General features: G+C 52.2%; 1 protein-coding gene across 2 annotated transcripts in view; it reads left to right on the top strand.

Moving 5' to 3' along the window:
- SRP68 (signal recognition particle 68) overlaps window positions 1-12,046 on the top strand; it is a 35,086-nt gene extending 23,040 nt beyond the window's left edge. For both annotated transcript variants that reach the window (XM_045985367.1, XM_045985368.1), the window contains exons 10-16: window positions 2,118-2,182; window positions 5,768-5,921; window positions 6,551-6,645; window positions 7,652-7,781; window positions 9,816-9,891; window positions 10,519-10,571; window positions 11,241-12,046. In XM_045985367.1, the coding sequence (XP_045841323.1) occupies window positions 2,118-2,182; window positions 5,768-5,921; window positions 6,551-6,645; window positions 7,652-7,781; window positions 9,816-9,891; window positions 10,519-10,571; window positions 11,241-11,468 (801 nt within the window). In that variant the 3' untranslated portion in view covers window positions 11,469-12,046. The remainder of the gene's footprint in view (window positions 1-2,117; window positions 2,183-5,767; window positions 5,922-6,550; window positions 6,646-7,651; window positions 7,782-9,815; window positions 9,892-10,518; window positions 10,572-11,240) is intronic.
- The last annotated feature ends 6,018 nt before the right edge of the window (window positions 12,047-18,064 follow it).

Below are 18,064 nucleotides of genomic sequence, written 5' to 3'. Positions count from 1 at the left end.
TCTAGATCCCATCTCCCAGGTCTAGAGCAGGGGGCTCCACACTTTCCTGGTAATGCAGCCCATAAGTAAAATTGAGCCTGTACTCCTGATGTGTCTATTTGTAAGTTACATAGTTTATTATTCAACAGAAATGAGAAAAATAGAAGTTCTAGTTTTCAGGGCACCTGGGTGGCTCAGGTCATGGTCTCAGGGTCCTGGGATCAAGTCCCACATCAGGCTTTCTGCTCGGCAGGGAACCTGCTTCTCCCTCTCTCTCCCCCTGCCTCTATGCCTACCTGTGATCGATCGATCTCTGTCAAATAAATGAATAAAATCTTTGAAAAATAAGAAGAAGTTCTAATTTTCCTCTTACACAACACTCTGGGTTGTGTACACTCTGCTTGAGAGCCCATTGATTGAGCAAGTGCAGTTCCAACTCTATGAACTGGTGTCTGTTTCCAGATCACACTTTGCTGCTCCCCACTGGGTCCTCTGGCTCAGGCTGCTGTACTCACCATCTTGGTACTGTGCCTTTCCCACCCCGGTGCACTCCTCCACTGTTCCTCCTTTTCCCTCCTCACACCTGACTTGTCCTTTGTCTCCCTCGTCACCTGTCCATACACTCTCTGGTGTTCAGTGTCCAGCTCGTAGTTCATCTCTGAGAAGCCTGCCAGCACCATCCTAGCCCAGCAGCTCCCCGTGTTCTAAATATCTGGTACTTGTGGCTGTGATTATTGTTCGGTAGTTAGTCAAGCGTTGCTTTTTAACATTTTGTATATTGTTTTATATTTATTTTTCTGGTTTTTTTTTTTTTTTTTTTTCACGATTATAAGCGCATTAAAAGTAGCTGTATAGTTTAGCATCTGTCCCTGGTGCTTTGAGTATAAAACGTTCAGTAAGTATTTGTTAAGCTGTAGTCCCATTTCCTTTTCCCGTCAAGCTGCCTTCGTATATTTCACATCCCTTCACCCACTTAACAGGTACATACGAGCCCTGCCCTCCATCACTCACCTTGAACTCAACAGCAGTTGCAGGGACACCTCACAGAGTGTAATGAAGACGGTGATATCACGGTGTCGTGGTTTCTCCGGTGGCTGCTAGAACATTACCACAAACGCAGTGGCTTAAAACAACACAGATCTCTTCTCTCACAGCTTCGGGTGGTTGTTAATCTAAAAAGGTTCATAGGGCTGCATTCCTTTGGAAGGGTTTTTTTATTTTCTTGTCTCTTTTATGATTTTACTTATTTTAGGCAGGGTTGGGGGGTGCAGGGAGGGGGAAGGACTCTCAAGCAGACTCCGTGCTAAGTGTGGAGCCTGACTCGCGGCTGGACCCCACAGCCCTGCCATCAGGACCTGAGCCAAAACAAAGAAGTCAGATGCTTAGTCAACATAACTACCCCACTGCCCTTCCTTTGGAAGTCCTAAGGGAGGAGTCCATTTCTAGCATTCCAGAGAATGCATTTTCCAACTTCTAGAGGCCACCTGTACTTCTTGCCCTGTGGCCCCCTTCTCCATGTTCGGAGCCAGCAGCTTAGCCCGTCACTCCTCTCCGACCTCTGCTTCAGTCCCCGTGCCTTCTCTCTGTCACCGGCCCTGCTGTCTCCCTCTTGGAAGAAACCTGTTATTATACTGATCCCACCTGGATAATCCAGGCTAATGAAGAGATCCTTAACTTCATCCTGTCTCTTACGTGTGAGGTAACACCTTCACGGGGTCTGGAATTAGGACCGGTGTATCTTTGGGAGCCATTGTTCGGCCAGCCACGGAAGGCTGAGCTGACAGCCTGAGGGGTTGGATCTCGGAATGTAGGTCTAAGGCACAAACAGAATGGCGCCACGGGCCTGGACTGTCTGGCCTTCTTGCTTTGGGTCTGGACATGGGAGCAGTGAACAGAGAGCCTGACTGGCCATTACTCTGTGAACTCTTCTGCTCAAGTCCAGTTTTTAGATGCCGGTGACAAGTGAGTGGCCTTGTTGTTCTAGAATATGCCCAGGAGATCTTTGATATTTCAGGACCCCTGATTTACTGGAGCCTGTGCCTGTGTTCCCGGGCACTTTGGGGACCACACCATGGCATGAGGTGGTCAGAGCGAAGGATAGGATCATGTTTTATCTCTGCCTTTATTGCTTTCCACAGAAACAGAGAGATTATACCCTTGAAGGGGAGTCGGGGAAGGTATCTAATCTTCAGTACCTGCACAGGTAAGGCTTTTAATTTTTAAGTTTTTTACACTGTAGTAAAATAGAACCTTTGAATGAAAGAGTGTGTATAACATTTGCATAGTTTTAATTTCTGATTTATTGTATAGCAGATGCTAATGTACGTATGTATATTTTATCGTACAGGAGTACGCGTTTGTATGTCATTTGTATGTTACTGCATTTGTTGCATTCGCATGTTATTATTCACGGACTATTATACATGTAATTTTAAATTTCGTACATTAAGAGTGAGAATGCGGCTGGTGACTTTGACGCTCCCTGTGGCCCCACCCTGGTGGTTCCTCTTTCTCTCCTAGAGGTACCTGCCCCCCTGTGCCCGGCTCTGAAAGTTACTCTCCTCTGTGCCACATGTTTTCTTTCGTCCCTTCTGCATTTAAGTTCTGTTTCGACTCCAGTTTGATTCTGTCTGGAGTTTGTTTTTGATTGTGGCATAAGGATCTGCTTCACCTTTTTTCCACGAGGCTGTAGATGGCTCCAGGGCAGTTGATGGGCACACCGGCCTGTCCCCCTTCGCCTGCAGCGCCTGCTCCACCCGGCACGCGGCCCGTTTTCTCCTCCCGCGCTCTTTTCTGGACGCTCTTCTCTTCTGCTGATCTACCTTCCGTACTGGCACATGCCTGTGCCTTCAGTCCTGGGGCTGGTGGGGCTCGTCCCCCAGCAGGTTTTTTCCTCAGGCACAGCTGAGCTCTTTCTGTCCCTCTGCTCTTTCATACACATTTTTACATCACCTTGTCAAGTTTACTTCTGCTTTAGAGGTGTGGGTCATTCTGCTCACCCTGAAGAGGGGAGGGAAGGAAGAGTGACAGTTTTGGGACTTTGTGGGGAGAAGGATCAAATTACTTGGGAAAACCACACTTCTCGTTAGATTCTCTACCCCATGTGACCTTGAAATCTTCATTGCTTAGTTACTGGTTGTAACTTTTTTCAGGAACCTGGCACTGTTTTCAGCCGTTCCCCTAACCCCTCCCTTTTTGGTAAAAACACCTCCCTGTACCTTGATCTCCTTGATCTACGTTAGGGAATTCAGTGTTATGTGAACGTCAAGTGGAGAGCCAGAGGTATTGAGGGGTTTTGAGCCACGACGACCGTCGCTCTCTAGTATTCAGCAGTCCTGTGAGAAAGCGGAGGCCCAGGAGGGTAAGGGACGTGTTTATAGTTAACAGCCACAGAATCAGAATCAGGAGTTGATCCAACTTCTAAGCTTGAAAAGACCCTGAGAGCTTTCACAGAGCTCAGAAAACCTTCAAACTGTGATGCCCCTATACCCTTGAATTCGTCCTCCCACCTTACATCTAGCTGGAATCAGGATCGTAGGTTTCAGCCAGGAACCGGAGCCCAGGGTTGCCTGAGGGGTCAGTCAATTAAATTACCTACCTTCGGCTCAGGTCAAGATCCCGGGGTCCTGGGATTGAGCCCTGCATCAGGCTGTCTGCTCTGTGGGGAGCCTGCTTCTCCCTCTCCCTCTGCCTGCTACTCTGCCTGCTTTTGTGCATGTACTCAGCTCTCTCTCTCTGTCAAATAAGTAAATTTTAAAAATCTTAAAAAAAAAAAAAAAGGAACTGGAGCCCAGTATTGACAGTTTGACAGCAGGAATCAGGTCGCTCTTGTATTTTAATAAAACTTTCCGAAGAGGCATCTACATTCCTCTACTGCTCTAAATTATATTTGGAGAATCTTTTTCTGAAGAGCTTCAGGAAAATCCATCTCCTGACCTTTCTCTCCCATTTCTCCGAAGCAGCCACTTTTAATTCTTTAAACAAATTTTCCTGGTATTTACCTTTGTGTCCAAATGACGTGTGTGTGTTCCTACTTACTGATTTTCGGATTTAGGTATTTTGTACCCCTTCCCAGGACAGCCCTGGCTCCTGCTCTACGCCCTGACTCTTCCCGACCTCCCGGCTGACTTCCTTACAGGCCTTTTCATTTCATGCACCATTTTAATTTCTAGGGGCTTGTGTGTGTCCTTTGAATATTGATTTTCTTCTTAAGATTTTATTGGTTAGGGGGTTATGGACATTGGGGAGGGTATGTGCTATGGTGAAGTGTGTAAACCTGGCGATTCACAGACCTGTACCCCTGGGGATAAAAATACATTATATGTTTATAAAAAAATAAATAATTTAATTAAAAAATTTGCAAAAAAAAAAGATTTTATTGATTAGAGAGAGAGAGAGTGCAGACAGGGATGGGTAGAGGGGCAGAGGGAGAAGCAGAGCCCCGCTGAGCAGGGAGCTTGACGCAGGGCTGGATCCCAGCACCCTGGGAGCATGGCCTGACCGGAAGGCAGACACTTAACCGACTGAACAACCCAGGCACGCCTAAGTATTGATTTTGTGAAAGTTTCTCATTCTGAGCTTATGACCAGAAAGTCTTCCCTCTCTGAGGTTAATAATAGTTTTCTGAAATTTTCTTCTTGCCAAGTCTGATTCTTCCAAGTTGCTTTTCACGTACCCCCGCCCTGATTTTGGTCTCTTCTGTCTCGTTAGATGTTTATTTGTTTGTTTAAGATTTTATTTATTTATTTGACAGCTGCAAGGCAGAGGCTTTAACCCACTGAGCCACCCAGGCGCCCCTTGTTAGATGTTTTTTTAACTGGTGATTCTCTGACATCTCCTGCTAAAGCATATGGCCTGGGTGGCAGGAACTCTGCACTTGTGGGAGGGGCTCGTCGGCTGCGGGCTTCTGCCCTTCTACCCCAGAACCTGACTCCACAGTCCTGGAGGGCCCTTTCGTGGCAGGTCAGATCCCCAGAATGTTTCCAGCAGCTCTTGTTCCAGAAGCCGAGTAGGAGAAGGCTAGGGCCAGCACCTAGGACTTGACAGTCTCTTAATTCCCAGTGTTCACTGTGGAGCCCTGACTTCAACTTTGCATGCGTAGCTGTTCCCAGGCTGTATCTTCTCCCAAGGGTGCCTGTCTACTCTCCTACCAGAGTAGGATGGAGATCTAGAGCCCTAAATACTCCACCCCACCCCCAATGCCTTTTAAACAGACTTTTCAGTCTTTACTGTATTTTTATCCCCAGATATTAAAAGAGATTTTCCAGGTGGTACAGTTAAAATAAGCAGGCATCGTCTCCGGTATGTGCAGGTGCTCGGTACGCATAACCCTCCAAAGAAACCCATTCCTCAGTGTCTTCTGAGAAGAGAAGGTCATCGGATGAGTAGGAGCAGCTGTTGTGTGAGCGCAGTGTCTTGTAACGTGGGCCAGGCAGTTTACTGATCCCTGTTCCAGGAAGGGCTTGCCATCCGTGGATCATCTCAAAGACTAACCGTGACCTCTGAAGTCAGTAGCTTTGTGGCTCTTTAAGACGGAAACAGAGGATATAATTCAAACTGAAATCAGATTTCGTCATAAGGTCTCATCCCGACCCCCTGCAGACCTGCCAGCGAATTGCCAAAATTGAGGGCCCCCTTGAGCTTGAGGCGCAGGTCAGGTGGCCCGCCGAGTGACACGCCGTCGCCCCCACGCCCTTCCCCTAGGTTAGTCCCAACTTGTGGCCCGGTGCTCTTCTCAGAACGCCAGCTTCCCTGAGCATAACCTGAGCTGACGTGTGGTACATTCCAGCTACCTGACGTACATCAAGTTGTCGACGGCCATCAGGCGGAACGAGAACATGGCCCAGGGGCTGCAGAAGGCACTACGGCAGCAGCCGGAAGATGACGGCAAGCGCTCCCCGCGGCCCCAGGACCTCATCCGGCTCTATGACATCATTCTACAGGTGACGCTCGAGGACTGGGCAGCCCGAGCCTGTCCTTTGCATGTGTCGGCCACAGAATGACCTAGCTCTGCGTAACGAAGGGCTGGGACCAGCCGCAGCTCTTGGTGGCTCAGGAGGAGAGGCCTGGTTCTCGCTCAGCCTCGGCGTGTTGATGCGTAGAGACCAGCGACCTCGGGGTCCACTCAGCGCTTCACCTGTGCAAGGTCCTCTCCCACATGCTGGGGGACTTCTGAGACCTGAGGCCACACTGTCTTGGCCCGCTGGGGGTTGGTCAGTGAGTAAGGTTTAGGGACACGTGCGTGCACCATCCAGGCCTCTAAGGGAGATGCCAGCCAGAGGGCCAGTCTGACAGACAAGACCAGGAGATGCCCACTAGCTGACTTGGTCCGAGAAATCTCGGAAGGAGATGAGGTGTGAGCCGAGACGGAAAGGACAGACAGGCTTTTAGGAGCCAAGAGGGGGTGGCGTGAGACCAGGTGCAGCTGCTGCCAAGCCGCTCCTCACAGACCTTCCCGTTATTTCTGGCTTGGGCTCTCTTTTTGCCCGTGTGTGTTTTTACAAGGTCTCCTGTCAGAAACCCAGTCTGAAGCCTGCCCTTCATGAGTTTCCTTGTTGCATCTCTCATGCAGAATCTGGTGGAATTGCTCCAGCTTCCTGGCTTAGAGGAGGACCGAGCCTTCCAAAAAGAGATCGGCCTCAAGACGCTGGTGTTTAAGGCTTACAGGTAAGGTCCCATGATGCAGATGGGGCTCTCCTGTGCTGCCCGCTGGCTCTGTAAGCCTTGGGAGCATGGGCCAGACTCCAGAAGACTGGGTTGTTGGCTTGGCTGTATGGTTACCTTGCCTGTGGTCAGAACAGTCGGCCCCGCATGTTCAGGGGACGTCTTTGCTAAAGGTACTGGCTGAGAGTTTCCGGTGGACCTCATTTGCTCCTTGGATAGGGTGGGGGAGGTTGGGAGCACAAGTTAAAGGTCATCTCCCTCCTCTTCCCTCCTTCGTCCTAGTGGAGAAGGAACAAGTGGAGAAGGAAAAGGTGTTCCTTGACAGAACCAGAGTAGAACCTGAACTGAATTAGGAGAAAGCTAACCCTCCATTTTTTGTTTTTGTTTTTAAATGAATCGTGTTATTTGTAAGTTGGAGGTAGGCTGTGTGGAGCAAGAGAAGGGTGGTGGGCAGAATGGCAAAATAGAGCTGGGTGTGTAATCCCCCCGCCCCGCAGCCCTCACACCCCAGCACTCTGACTCTCCAACATGCCCTGTCATCGTGCTTGTTAGCTCTCCTCCTGGCCTGTGGCCTGTCAAGGACCAGCAGCCCTGAGGCTCTGTTGACCCTAGTGAATAGTTTCCATTAGGAAGTGGATTCTTGGGTTGGGTTTTTTGAAAAAGAAGTGAGCAGGGACGAGCGAGCTAGCTGGACGTGTGGGCCGTGGGTGGGATTCCTGCTTGGGCCAGGCAGCATTCCTCCTCGGTGCCTGTCCCAGCCTCCACCCTGTGCCTTTGGGAGGCGCAGAGTCAGAAAGGAAGTAGAAGACAGTGGGTCTGTTACCGTGTGGGACATGCACAGTACAGGGAAGAGTGGAGGGTCGCCTGGTAACCTGGGGCATGGGGAATGGCAGGACCTTCCCCGCAGCGATCCTGAGGTTAAGAAGCCTTGAGCCTGAACTTCAAGGAAAGTCTTGATCTTGGGTAATTGTTACTCTAGAATACTCTGGCTCTTTTCCTTCCCTGCCAGGTGTTTTTTCATTGCTCAGTCCTACGTGCTGGTGAAGAAGTGGAGCGAAGCCCTTGTCCTGTATGACCGAGTGCTGAAGTACGCAAACGAAGTAAATTCTGACGCCGGGGCCTTCAGGAACAGCTTAAAGGTGCGCCGCTACTCCTTGCCCCTAAGCCCAGGGAGGCTGTGTGGTGAGGCCCGTCCGCCCTGACCAGCTGCGGGTGTGGGGCGGCCCTGAGCGCCTGGAAGCTGTGCGCTATAACTCCCTGCCGCGTTCTAGGCCTGCGATTGGATGCGGGTACTGAGAAGGAAAGCCATTCCTTGGGTTAAAATAAATCTGAAGTATTGTTCTCAGATTCAGCTGCATGTTACAGTCACCTGGGGAGATTTTTTTTTTAGGTATTTATTTATTTATTTATTTGACAGAGAAATTAAGAGCATAGCTAGAGCAGCAGGGAGAGGGGTAGCAGGCTCTCCATTGAGCGGGGAGCCCAATGCAAGGCTCTATCCCGGGACCCTGGGATCATAACCTGAGCCAAAGGCAGGTAACTGACTGAGCCACCCAGGCGCCTCTCACCTGGGTTTTTATTTTTTATTTATTTATTTTTATTTATTTATTTATTTTTAAAGATTTTATTTATTTATTTGACAGAGAGAGATCACAAGTAGGCAGATAGGCAGGCAGAGAGAGAGAGGAGAAAGCAGACTCCCTGCCAAGCAGAGAGCCCGATGCGGGACTTGATCCCAGGACCCTGAGATCATGACCTGAGCCGAAGGCAGAGGCTTAACCCACTGAGCCACCCAGGCGCCCCTCACCTGGGGTTTTTAAAAGATGACTGAGTCCCAACCCTCGAGATGCTGGTTCTAATCCCTGCGGTGTCTGGGATGCGCACTGGGATTTTGTAAAGCCCCTCAGTGATTGTGCTGTGCAGCTGAGTTGAGAACCACTGATGAAGCTTTTCTCCACAAAGTGTGCCTGTACCAGCAGCAGCATTTGGGAACTTGCTAGAAATGCAGACTCCCAGACCCTACTCCAGGCCGGCTGAGTCAAAATCTGCATTTTAGCACTCCTCCCCCGGGGCAGTTTGGGTATACCTCAGAGCTTACCTGCTGATTGGAAGTACCTGGTGGTTTAGTGTTACTGCTTGTTGAATGACCGCTGGCTTCTTAAGCTGCGGACTGTTGTCATGGTGTCGGGATCGAAGCCCCAGCTGGCCCACGGAATCCAGGCACGTTTATTTGTTAGTGGAGACTGTTTAGAAAAGGTGAGCTGGGATTGCCCTGGTCAGGCTGGTGAGGGAGCCACAGCTCTTTGGGCGTTCGCTTGTTCCCTCAGAGCAGCACTGGGTTCCAGGGGAACGAGCACACCAGGCTTCTGCCCTCAGACAGCTTAAGGTTTTGTCAAGCCACAGGCTTGCATGCCGGAAGGAGGAGTCTTCGAGTGAAGGTGGAGATGGGAAGGAGTAGGCGAGGGTATGCGGGACCAGCACGGTGGCAGCGTAATGCTGGGGTGTGCTCGGCGCCAGGGTGTGGAGGGAGACTGTGTGGATGGATATCCCAGGAGTCAGGAAGAAGCGCTTACAGATCCCTGTCTGACCGAAATCGGAGCTTAGGGCAGGAGGGTTCAGATCTTTCTGGATTTTGCCAGGTGAGAGACTGCAGCCTGCCTTGGGGGCCCTTCTTGCTTCAGTCTCCTCCTCTGTAAAGCAGAGTAGGGCTTCATTCAGGATTATTATGACAGTGGGATTGGCGGCTGCGCGAACGGCGCGGAAAGCACCGGCCCTTTGTGCATGCAGCCGTGATAGGCTGCTCGCTAATATCGTTATCCTCACTGCTGTTTCCTGGCGTTATTACTTGGGCTAAGGCATCCTTTTCCTGTCTGAAGTAAGCTTTAAGTGCTTGTTTTGTTTTGTTTTGTTTTTTAAGTAGGCTTCATGCCCACCGCGGGGCTTGACCTTGCGGCCCTGAGAGTAAGAGTCACGCGCTTTATTGACGGAGCTAGCCAGATGCCCCAAGCTAGCATTTAGTTTTTGTTTTTGTTTTTTGTTTTTAATACGATAAACCATTTATAAAGTCTAAAATCTTGTGAAAATAATGGTGGGATCGCTCAGCTTGGGTTAGTTTGGTGCACTTGTCTGGCCCGGCTCTGGCTCGTGAGTACACGTTTTCTGAATCGTTACAGGACCTGCCCGACGTGCAAGAGCTCATCACGCAAGTGAGGTCAGAAAAGTGTTCTCTGCAGGCAGCAGCAATCCTGGGTGAGCCACTTGCCTGTTATGTCCTGACTGTGTTCCCAGATTTCCTTTGTTGCTATCCCTCCTCTCTCCCACCCCCTACACCAGTTCCGTAATGCGTAAGATTTTTATTTTTTTCTGCCACATGAAGGCGTCAAACTGTGTGGGAGAATTTATTTACTTATTTATTTTTAAAGATTTTATTTATTTGAGAGAGAGACCGAGAAAGGAGAGTGAGTGCATGAGCAGGAGAGGGGTAGAGGGAGAAGCAGACTCCCCACTGAGCAGGGAGCCTGGTGCAGGGCTCGATCCTGGGACGTCATGACCTGAGCTGAAGGCAGATGCTTGACCAGCTGAGCCACCCGGATGCCCCTGTGTGGAAGAATTTAGAGAACCAGCTCGCTATCCCTTTTCCCTAACATATTTTTCTTACAACTATCGGGCTCCGCTGGCATGACGACGTTGCTTCTAGGGTTTATCGTCTGTTTTTCTGTACTGCTTAGCAGACGTCGGCCCAGGAAGGAAGGGCTGACTTCCCCACATGTTGCTGCTTTTGCTCTTGGGATTTAGAACCCACACATGTGACATGTGTCATTTGTGACCGTAGCGTGTTATTTCCCTGTTCTTACCGAATCCCTGTGCAACTTCCAGATGCGAGTGACTCCCACCAGACGGAGATTTCCTCCCAAGTCAAGGACAACAAGGTATGTCTGGCTGTGGCTTTTGAGGAATAAAGAGTAGAATCATAACTCACTAGAAATGTGTGCTCAGTTGTAGAACAGAGAACCCGTCATTTCTTTTTTTTTTTTTTAAAGAATTTATTTATTTATTTGACAGAGAGATCACAAGTAGGCAGAGAGGCAGGCAGAGAGAGAGGAGGAAGCAGGCTTCCTACTGGGCAGGGAGCCCAGTGCGGGGCTTGATCCCAGGACCCTGAGATCATGACCTGAGCTGAAGGCAGAGGCTTTAACCCACTGAGCCACCCAGGTGCCCACGAACCCTTCATTTCTAAGCAGACACCCTTCTTTTGCTCAGAGACCTCACAGCTGCCTGTATAAGGTCTGTTCGTGTCAGCCAGATGACCCCAGATAAGGAGGTTAGGAACGTGTGCTGTGCAGCCCAGCCAGCTAGGAACTCGGCGGGGAGGTCCAGTACGCCTGTGCTCCAGTCCCGGCCCATGCCGCTCCCAACCTCTGTAGGTTTCAGTGACTCTCAGCTATGAGATGGGATGTGACAGAACCCTTGTAGCAGATTCGTGGGGATCAAGCGAGGTAGCCCACATAGGCTCTGAACTGGGTGCTCAGCACGTAGTGAATGTTCTGCTGGTGGTCTGTGATTAACTCCTGGGTTCCTCCCTTTGGTTTGACTCCCAGCCTCTGGTCGAACGGTTTGAGACATTCTGCCTGGACCCTTCCCTCGTCACCAAGCAAGCCAACCTCGTGCACTTCCCACCGGGATTCCAGCCCATTCCTTGCAAGCCTTTGTTCTTTGACCTGGCCCTCAACCATGTGGCTTTCCCACCTCTTGAGGACAAGTTGGAGCAGAAGACCAAGAGTGGCCTCACTGGATACATCAAGGGCATCTTTGGATTCAGGAGCTAACCAGGCTCTTCTTGGGGGCAAAGGGAGATTCTCACTCTTCATCCTCATTGTGAGAAAACCCCAGCAAGTTCCATGATACTAAGTCCAGGTCTGCATTGGCCCAGGGCAGGAGTGTAACATCCTCAGCCCTGCGTCCCTATGTCTTGTGTGTTTGTGCACTTGCCATTCTTAACCGGTGTGCTCGGAGGGGACCCTGCCCTCTTCTGGTGGACGTGTGCGGGATCCTTCCGTCCACACCTCCTGGGGGAGGGGCTGCTGCCATCTGGTCCCGTGGCCCGCGGGAGCCGTGCTTGGGTGGGTCCACGCCAGGCGTGGATGGGAGCTCGGAACTTTCTGTCGTGTTTCTTCAGTACCATGGATTTGAAGTGGACGACTCCTCGCCGTGAGCATCCAGAGTCCCGTGAAGAGTCTGTGACCAGGAACCCGCGTCACCCCACAACTACGGTCAGCCTTATGCCCTGTCCCCTCCAAGTGGAAGTTAAGTTTCTGAACAAGCAAAGAGCTCTATTTTTAGAAGAAATGTGTTACACTCAGAAATGATGAAAACAAATCTTATATTAAAAGGCAAAGATGCTGGAGACTGTGCCCATTTTTTACACGCTCTCACTCACATCTGGTCCCAGTGCCCTGCTGGGGGCTTCGTCGCTTGATCCTGTCCTGTCGGGTGTCCCCTGACTTCTGGCAGCTCGGGTGTGTTCGAGGCCAGTTAAGGGAGTGTTAGAAGCACTTTCTAAATCTGAAATTTTTAGATGCCATAGGTTATATTTAAATCAATTTCCTTTTATTTTGAAGTAAGCTCTGTGCCTAATGTGGGGCTCAGACTCCTGGTCCTGAGATCAAGAGTCATGTACTCTACAGACTGAGCCAGCCAGGTGCCCCCAGTTTCCCTTTTTTTTTTTTTTGAAGATTTTATTCATTAGAGCATAAGCCAGGGAAGAGGGAGAAGCAGACTCCCTGTTGAGCTGGGAGCCTGATGTGGGGCTCAGTCCCAGAACCTGGAGATCATGACCTGAGCCGAAGGCAGATGCTCAACTGTCTGAGCCTCCCAGGCGTCCCTCCCCCAATTTCCTTTTTAAGTTTTTCCTTAGTGACTCTCTTATATTCCTATCATAGCATCAGTAATAGAAGTCTCAAAAGCAGTGGAAACAAATGAGCAATAAATGTGATTTAGATGTGAGATGTATCTGAAAGCTCCGAATCCCTTTGGAGATGGAAACTCAACTTGCCCCAGAGGAAAGGGAAGCCGCCACGGGAAATGTTGGCTTCAGCGTGGCACAAACCTGGAGCAGACTAGAGCAGCTCAGAGGGAAGGCGGGTGGTTAAAGACCTGAGAAAGTTATTTCAAGCTGGACCCACTGTGGGCATGGCCATGCCTCTTGTTTTGGGGGAACAGCAGAGCGGGGGTTGCCGGAAGTTAGAAGACAGGAAGACGAATCAGACTTCTTTGTTAGCATTGCCTGTTGTCAAGGACGCTAGTTGCCCATTTTGTGATCTCACCCCCAGGATTTGCTTTGGGTCAGAGAGCCTTAGGAAGCTGATGTTTTTATTTTATTTATTTTTTAAGATTTTATTTATTTGGGGCGCCTGGGTGGCTCAGCGGGTTAAAGCCTCTGCCTTTGGCTCAGGTCATGATCCCAGGGTCCTGGGATCGAGCCCCACATTGGGCTCTCTGCTCTGCAGGGAGCCTGCTTCCTCCTCTCTCTCTGCCTGCTTCTCTGCCTATTTGTGATCTCTCTCTGTCAAATAAATAAATAAAATCTTAAAAAAAAAAAAAGATTTTAATTATTTGAGAGAGAGGGAGAAACAGACTCTCCACCGAGCAGGGACCCGACTCAGGGCTCTATCCCAGGACCCTGGGATCATGACCTGAGCTGAAGGCAGACGCTCCATGGCCTGAGCCTCCCAGGCGCCCGTGATTTTGTTTTAGAGAGAAAGTGTTACCATCTGTGCCCCACAAGTCAGGGGTTATCCTCCCAACCGCTGCAGATACAGCGCTGGTGACCTGACCATGAGGTCTTGCATTTTGGTTCTGAAGGCTTAGGGCCGTGTCCCTGATGGGCTCAGGGAGCCCTGGTTGGTCTGTAGACCAAAGGTTGGTCTTTATCCTTTTCCTCACCCTCTTCTCCGCCCCTCAGCTTGGCAGCAGCAGGCTGTGCACTAGGCTCTGTGCTCGCCTTGCCCCATTCTCCGTGCCCACCAGCTGCAGCCGGAGCTGGGCCAGGCGCCCAACTGTAGGCCCCCACGCAGGCAGCTCTCCAGCCTGTCGGAGCCACTGTCTTCCTTCTGCCCTCATCTGGGAAGACATCCCTTTGTCCTGCTCGTGGCCCTTGCCACCCTCTCGCTCTCTTCAGAGTGCCGGCAGCTGTGAGGAGGCAGAATCCAGAGTCGGTCATTCTGATTGACCTTTTCTAAGCTTCTCCTTTCTTGTGACCTTGCTAGAAATTCCCTTCCTCCCGGTGACCCTGGTAGCTGCTCTGAGTAGTAGTGGCTGTGGTGAGCCAGTGAGGCCATATCGAGACATGGTTAGTGTTAAGAGCACGTGTTTACACGAGAAGACAGCCCTGGCAAGGCTGAGGTCTCTGGTTGGCTTGCACAGCCCTTCACGTAGGATCCCTGGACATTAACCAGGCTGTCGGGAGAGACTGCGCCAAAACCAGGCCCCCAGTGTGTGTCCTCAGGACGGGAAGCAGCTCTCCAGCCATGGGTTCAGAATTGAGCCTTGGGCCAGCACATTTTGCTGGGTAGATTCACAGAACGAGATGCCGCAACCACACGGTCCTTCCTTCTCAGGGGATGAGAGTGAGGTCTTTTCTCTCTCTTTTTTTTTTTTAAAGATTTTATTTATTTGACAGAGATCACAGGCAGAGAGGCAGGAAGAGGGAGGGGGGAAAGAAAGGCTCCCTGCAGAGCAGGGAGCCCCATGCGGGGCTTGATCCCAGGACCCTGAGATCATGACCCGAGCCGAAGGCAGAGGCTTAACCCACTGAACCACCCCAAAAGTGAGGTCTTGGGGTGTAAGGGGTAGATGCGGGCACCTGCGGTGCTGCTTGTGCTTGTCCCTACACGGGGGCCCCCATGCCTCCGCGGGATGAGCTGTGTTCGCTCAGCAGGTCTGGACCCCGCCAGAGGTTTCTGTCTCCTCAGATCCAGAAAGGGGGGAGGCTCGCTTCGGGCTCTGCCTCACAGCCGCCATGCTCGTGGTCTTTGTTTTTCTTGTCTGGTGAGTGGTGGTCTTGAGTTGCAGAAACATGAGTGGTGAAAAACTACCTTTAGTTACCAGGAGATCGTGCTGCAACAGCAGATTGAAAGATGTCATTTGGCCAAGTTTGTGGCCTCTAACCCGGTTGGTTCTGTTTGGAAGAACAGAGTGTTGAGGCAACCGAGGCTAGAAGGGCCCTGACCACTCAGTTTCCTGGATGTTTTCTTCTTTCTGTGGGCACTGTTTCGGGGTACTGTCTCTCTGGTTTTACTTAAGCTGAGAACTTGGAGTCCCCTGTTGGAAATGAAACACTGCCAGGCTTGGTTCCATCTCCTTCCTTTTGTGGCACCCTGAGCCTTTCAGGGCCGGGCAGTGACAGCCTGTGGTGCAGTGTGTCCCTCCTCCCACCATGGCTGAAGATCAGCCTGATCTCCCTCTCTTCTTCCACTGGGGGACGTTCTAGGGGGGATGCTTGACTCTGAGGACCGCCGGCGTAGGGGCTGCGCTCTGCCTGGTCACTGTCCTTGCTGTGGGAGGGCTGATTTGGCACCCCCGGCATCATTAATACCCAAAGCTCGCTGATGACAGAATTCTAAACACGTTGCTGTCCAGCCTTCACAATCTTGGACCCCTCAGAGGTCTAGGAAAACGCCCAAAGAAAGCAAAAATATGTGTTGGTTCTAATTTTATTCTTAAGACAGTTGTTGCTACAGAAGAGACGGAAACCAGGTTGAGCTGTAAAATTTATCGATGTTCCAAAGCAGAGAGGATGCAGGCAGCGTCCTCCATCCTGACAGCAGCCGCTGGAAGAATCCCGCCTGTTGGTCTGCCGGCTGCCAGAGGCGGGGCGGGACTGCGCGAGGGGCAAGCGCCCCCCTCCCCACCCCGGGTGCAGGGCAGCCCTGCGGTGTCATTAGCTGGGGTAAGTCAGATGAGATCTCAGATGACGAATGCTGACGGGGCACGGAGTACTCGCGAGGACCTTTTGTCTGACCTTTTCCAGCTATTAAGGGACTGTGATCTCAGGATCTAAGGTCTGGGGTTTTTTTGCTCGGGGGCAGGACTGTGACAGCCCATCAGTCTGTGTGATGAGCTGCTCTGTGCTGGTGTTGAGACCTGCAGGGAGACGGGAGCAGCCAGGGCCCTGCGGTCCCCTCGGCCGTGGCGCTGGAGGGGGCGCCTGGCTTCTCGGGAGTCCCCATTTTCGACAGATGGTTTCTTCACCTCCGCCAACTGCAGTATGTGTCCTCGTGCTCGGGCTTGGTTCGGGGACTCCTCACACTGGGGAAAGAACCACATCCCTTCTATTTGGCTGAACTTTTCCCAGGGGTCTTCAGGCAAGAGGCAGGGAGGTTACGACAGGCAGGTGACCGGTCCCTGAAAGCTGTGATGTTCCTCAGCTCTGGCTCTTCTGTGGAATGGAGAGGGCATGGGGGTCCTCACCTGGAAAAGAGGGTCATCTGCTTCTCCGATTGTGAGAAGGAAAATGTGCAAAGGGCTTACTTAATACCTAAGAGGCACTTGACAGAATAGGAATTTCCCTCCTTCCACCCCAACTTCGCCCCACCGCCCCCCACCCAACGGCATGAGAGCACCTGCTTCTCCCTCCAGCGCCGCCTGTGGCCTGTGGCCTGCCGCACTGTCATGCCTGGGACCTGGGGCCTCGCAGGAGGAGCTCCTCTCTGGCTAGGACTGAACTAGGAAAGTCTGTCTCCTGACTGCCCTACAGTGAGCAGCTCTCCCCAGGGACAGCGGGACGGTGGGAGCCCAGTGTCCAGGAGGCGGGGCTGCCGTGCGGGGAGTGGGGGCCAAGGCAGCTGAGAGCACAGGGGCCCCTTCTGCTGACACCCAGCCTTCTCCCTTCCCTCAGCGCCCCCCGCGGCCTTTCTCTGCCGCCCTCCCCAAGCCAGGCCCTGCCAGGTCTAAACAGCGTCACCAGGACAACAAGCCAAGTCCTCAGAGCTGCCCTGTGTGTTTCCAATTTCCTGGCCATAAAGACTAATTAGGAAGGGTTGCTCCTGCACTACGAAGACTGTTATTAGCTCTTTCTGTTTTGTTTTATAAACCTTTTCCTTCCTCAGATCGGTGATGGGAGCTCGGGGCAAGTCGGCCCCTGCCGCTTCCGTCGGGCTGGGGTGACTCTCCCGCTGCTGGGCTCACGAGTGCCGTGATTGCCTGGCTGTGGCCGGCAGACCTGAACTTCACAGGAGGGCCCAGAGCCCTTGGGCAACTGGGAGAGATGGAGGCCCAGCAGCTTGCCCGTGAGCGGGCTGCTGTAGGCTTCCAGAACGCAGGGGTCACTCACTCATGCGATGACAGGCTGCACTGTGGCCCAGAGATGGGCCACCCCGGCACTGGTCCCGCACCTGGACTGGGCTGACTGCTGTGGCCCAAGGCTTAGGAAAGGGAGTCACTCCTAGAGGGGAACAGCCTCGATCTTGTCCTCTTAGGCAGGCTTGGGACCTGGGGACTGCTGAGGTCACCCTGTATCCTCCATCTCGCCGTCTAGCATGGGGGACCCTGATGTCCCAACAGGTAGGGTTGGTTGCTTGGTTGGTGTGAAGTGCTTCCTCTAGACACTCCTGTAAAAGGCCCCACAGGAATAACCATCTCCTTTTCTTGCCTGCTCTGCTCTAGTTAGGCAAGCCGTGGTCACCTTCTGCTTCCCTCCAGGCTGACGTTCAGCGTTTGTTTTTAGCAGGCTTACTGGGCACACTCAGGCCAAGAAAGCCTCCTCCAGACCACCCTGTGGGTTCCTGGGGCCACAGCTCTGCTACGCTTGGCGCCTGCAGACAGAGGGCGAGTCAGCCCTAGCTCCCCTCCTCACCAGTCCTTGTCCTCTCCGGGCCCAGCTGGGGGAGGCACCTTCGCTCCCCGGCGGGCTAAGGAAGGGTGAGGCAGGAGAGGTTATCAGCCAGCTTGGCTCCAAGGGTCTGGTGGCAGAGCTTTTTAAACAGAGAGTAATTTCCTGAGATGGCAAAGCTCATCCTGACCCGGGAGCATACGGGAGCATGGCAGGTTATGGCTCCCAGGGCAGAGTCGGGAACTGCCGCCATCTGCTGCAGCAGGGAGAACAATGTCCCCTGCGGGAGCCCCGACAGCTGGAGGAGAGAGCGGGTAGCTTAAGCGCTATTACACTCTCCAAGCTGCCGCCCTGTTCCCAGCTGCCGGCCTGCATGGCGGCCTTGGAATTGGGAGCTTGGCGGCTTTCTGTTCCGATCAGCTCGCCTGCTCGGGCCTCCCGCCCCGTGAGCTGTGAGTGGCCTGTGTCAGCCCACTTGCCAGCTCCCAGGGCTCGGAGATGAGAAGTCCGAGCTGGCACAGTGCTTGCGGGGGAGACCCCGGACCAGTGGGCCTCAGCCTCTCACTCCATAGAGGAGAAAGCAAGCACCAGGCA

The sequence above is a fragment of the Meles meles genome, chromosome 18 (assembly GCF_922984935.1).
Source record: "Meles meles chromosome 18, mMelMel3.1 paternal haplotype, whole genome shotgun sequence".
NCBI lineage: Eukaryota > Metazoa > Chordata > Mammalia > Carnivora > Mustelidae > Meles > Meles meles.
This window is presented reverse-complemented; position numbering and strand designations above follow the sequence as displayed.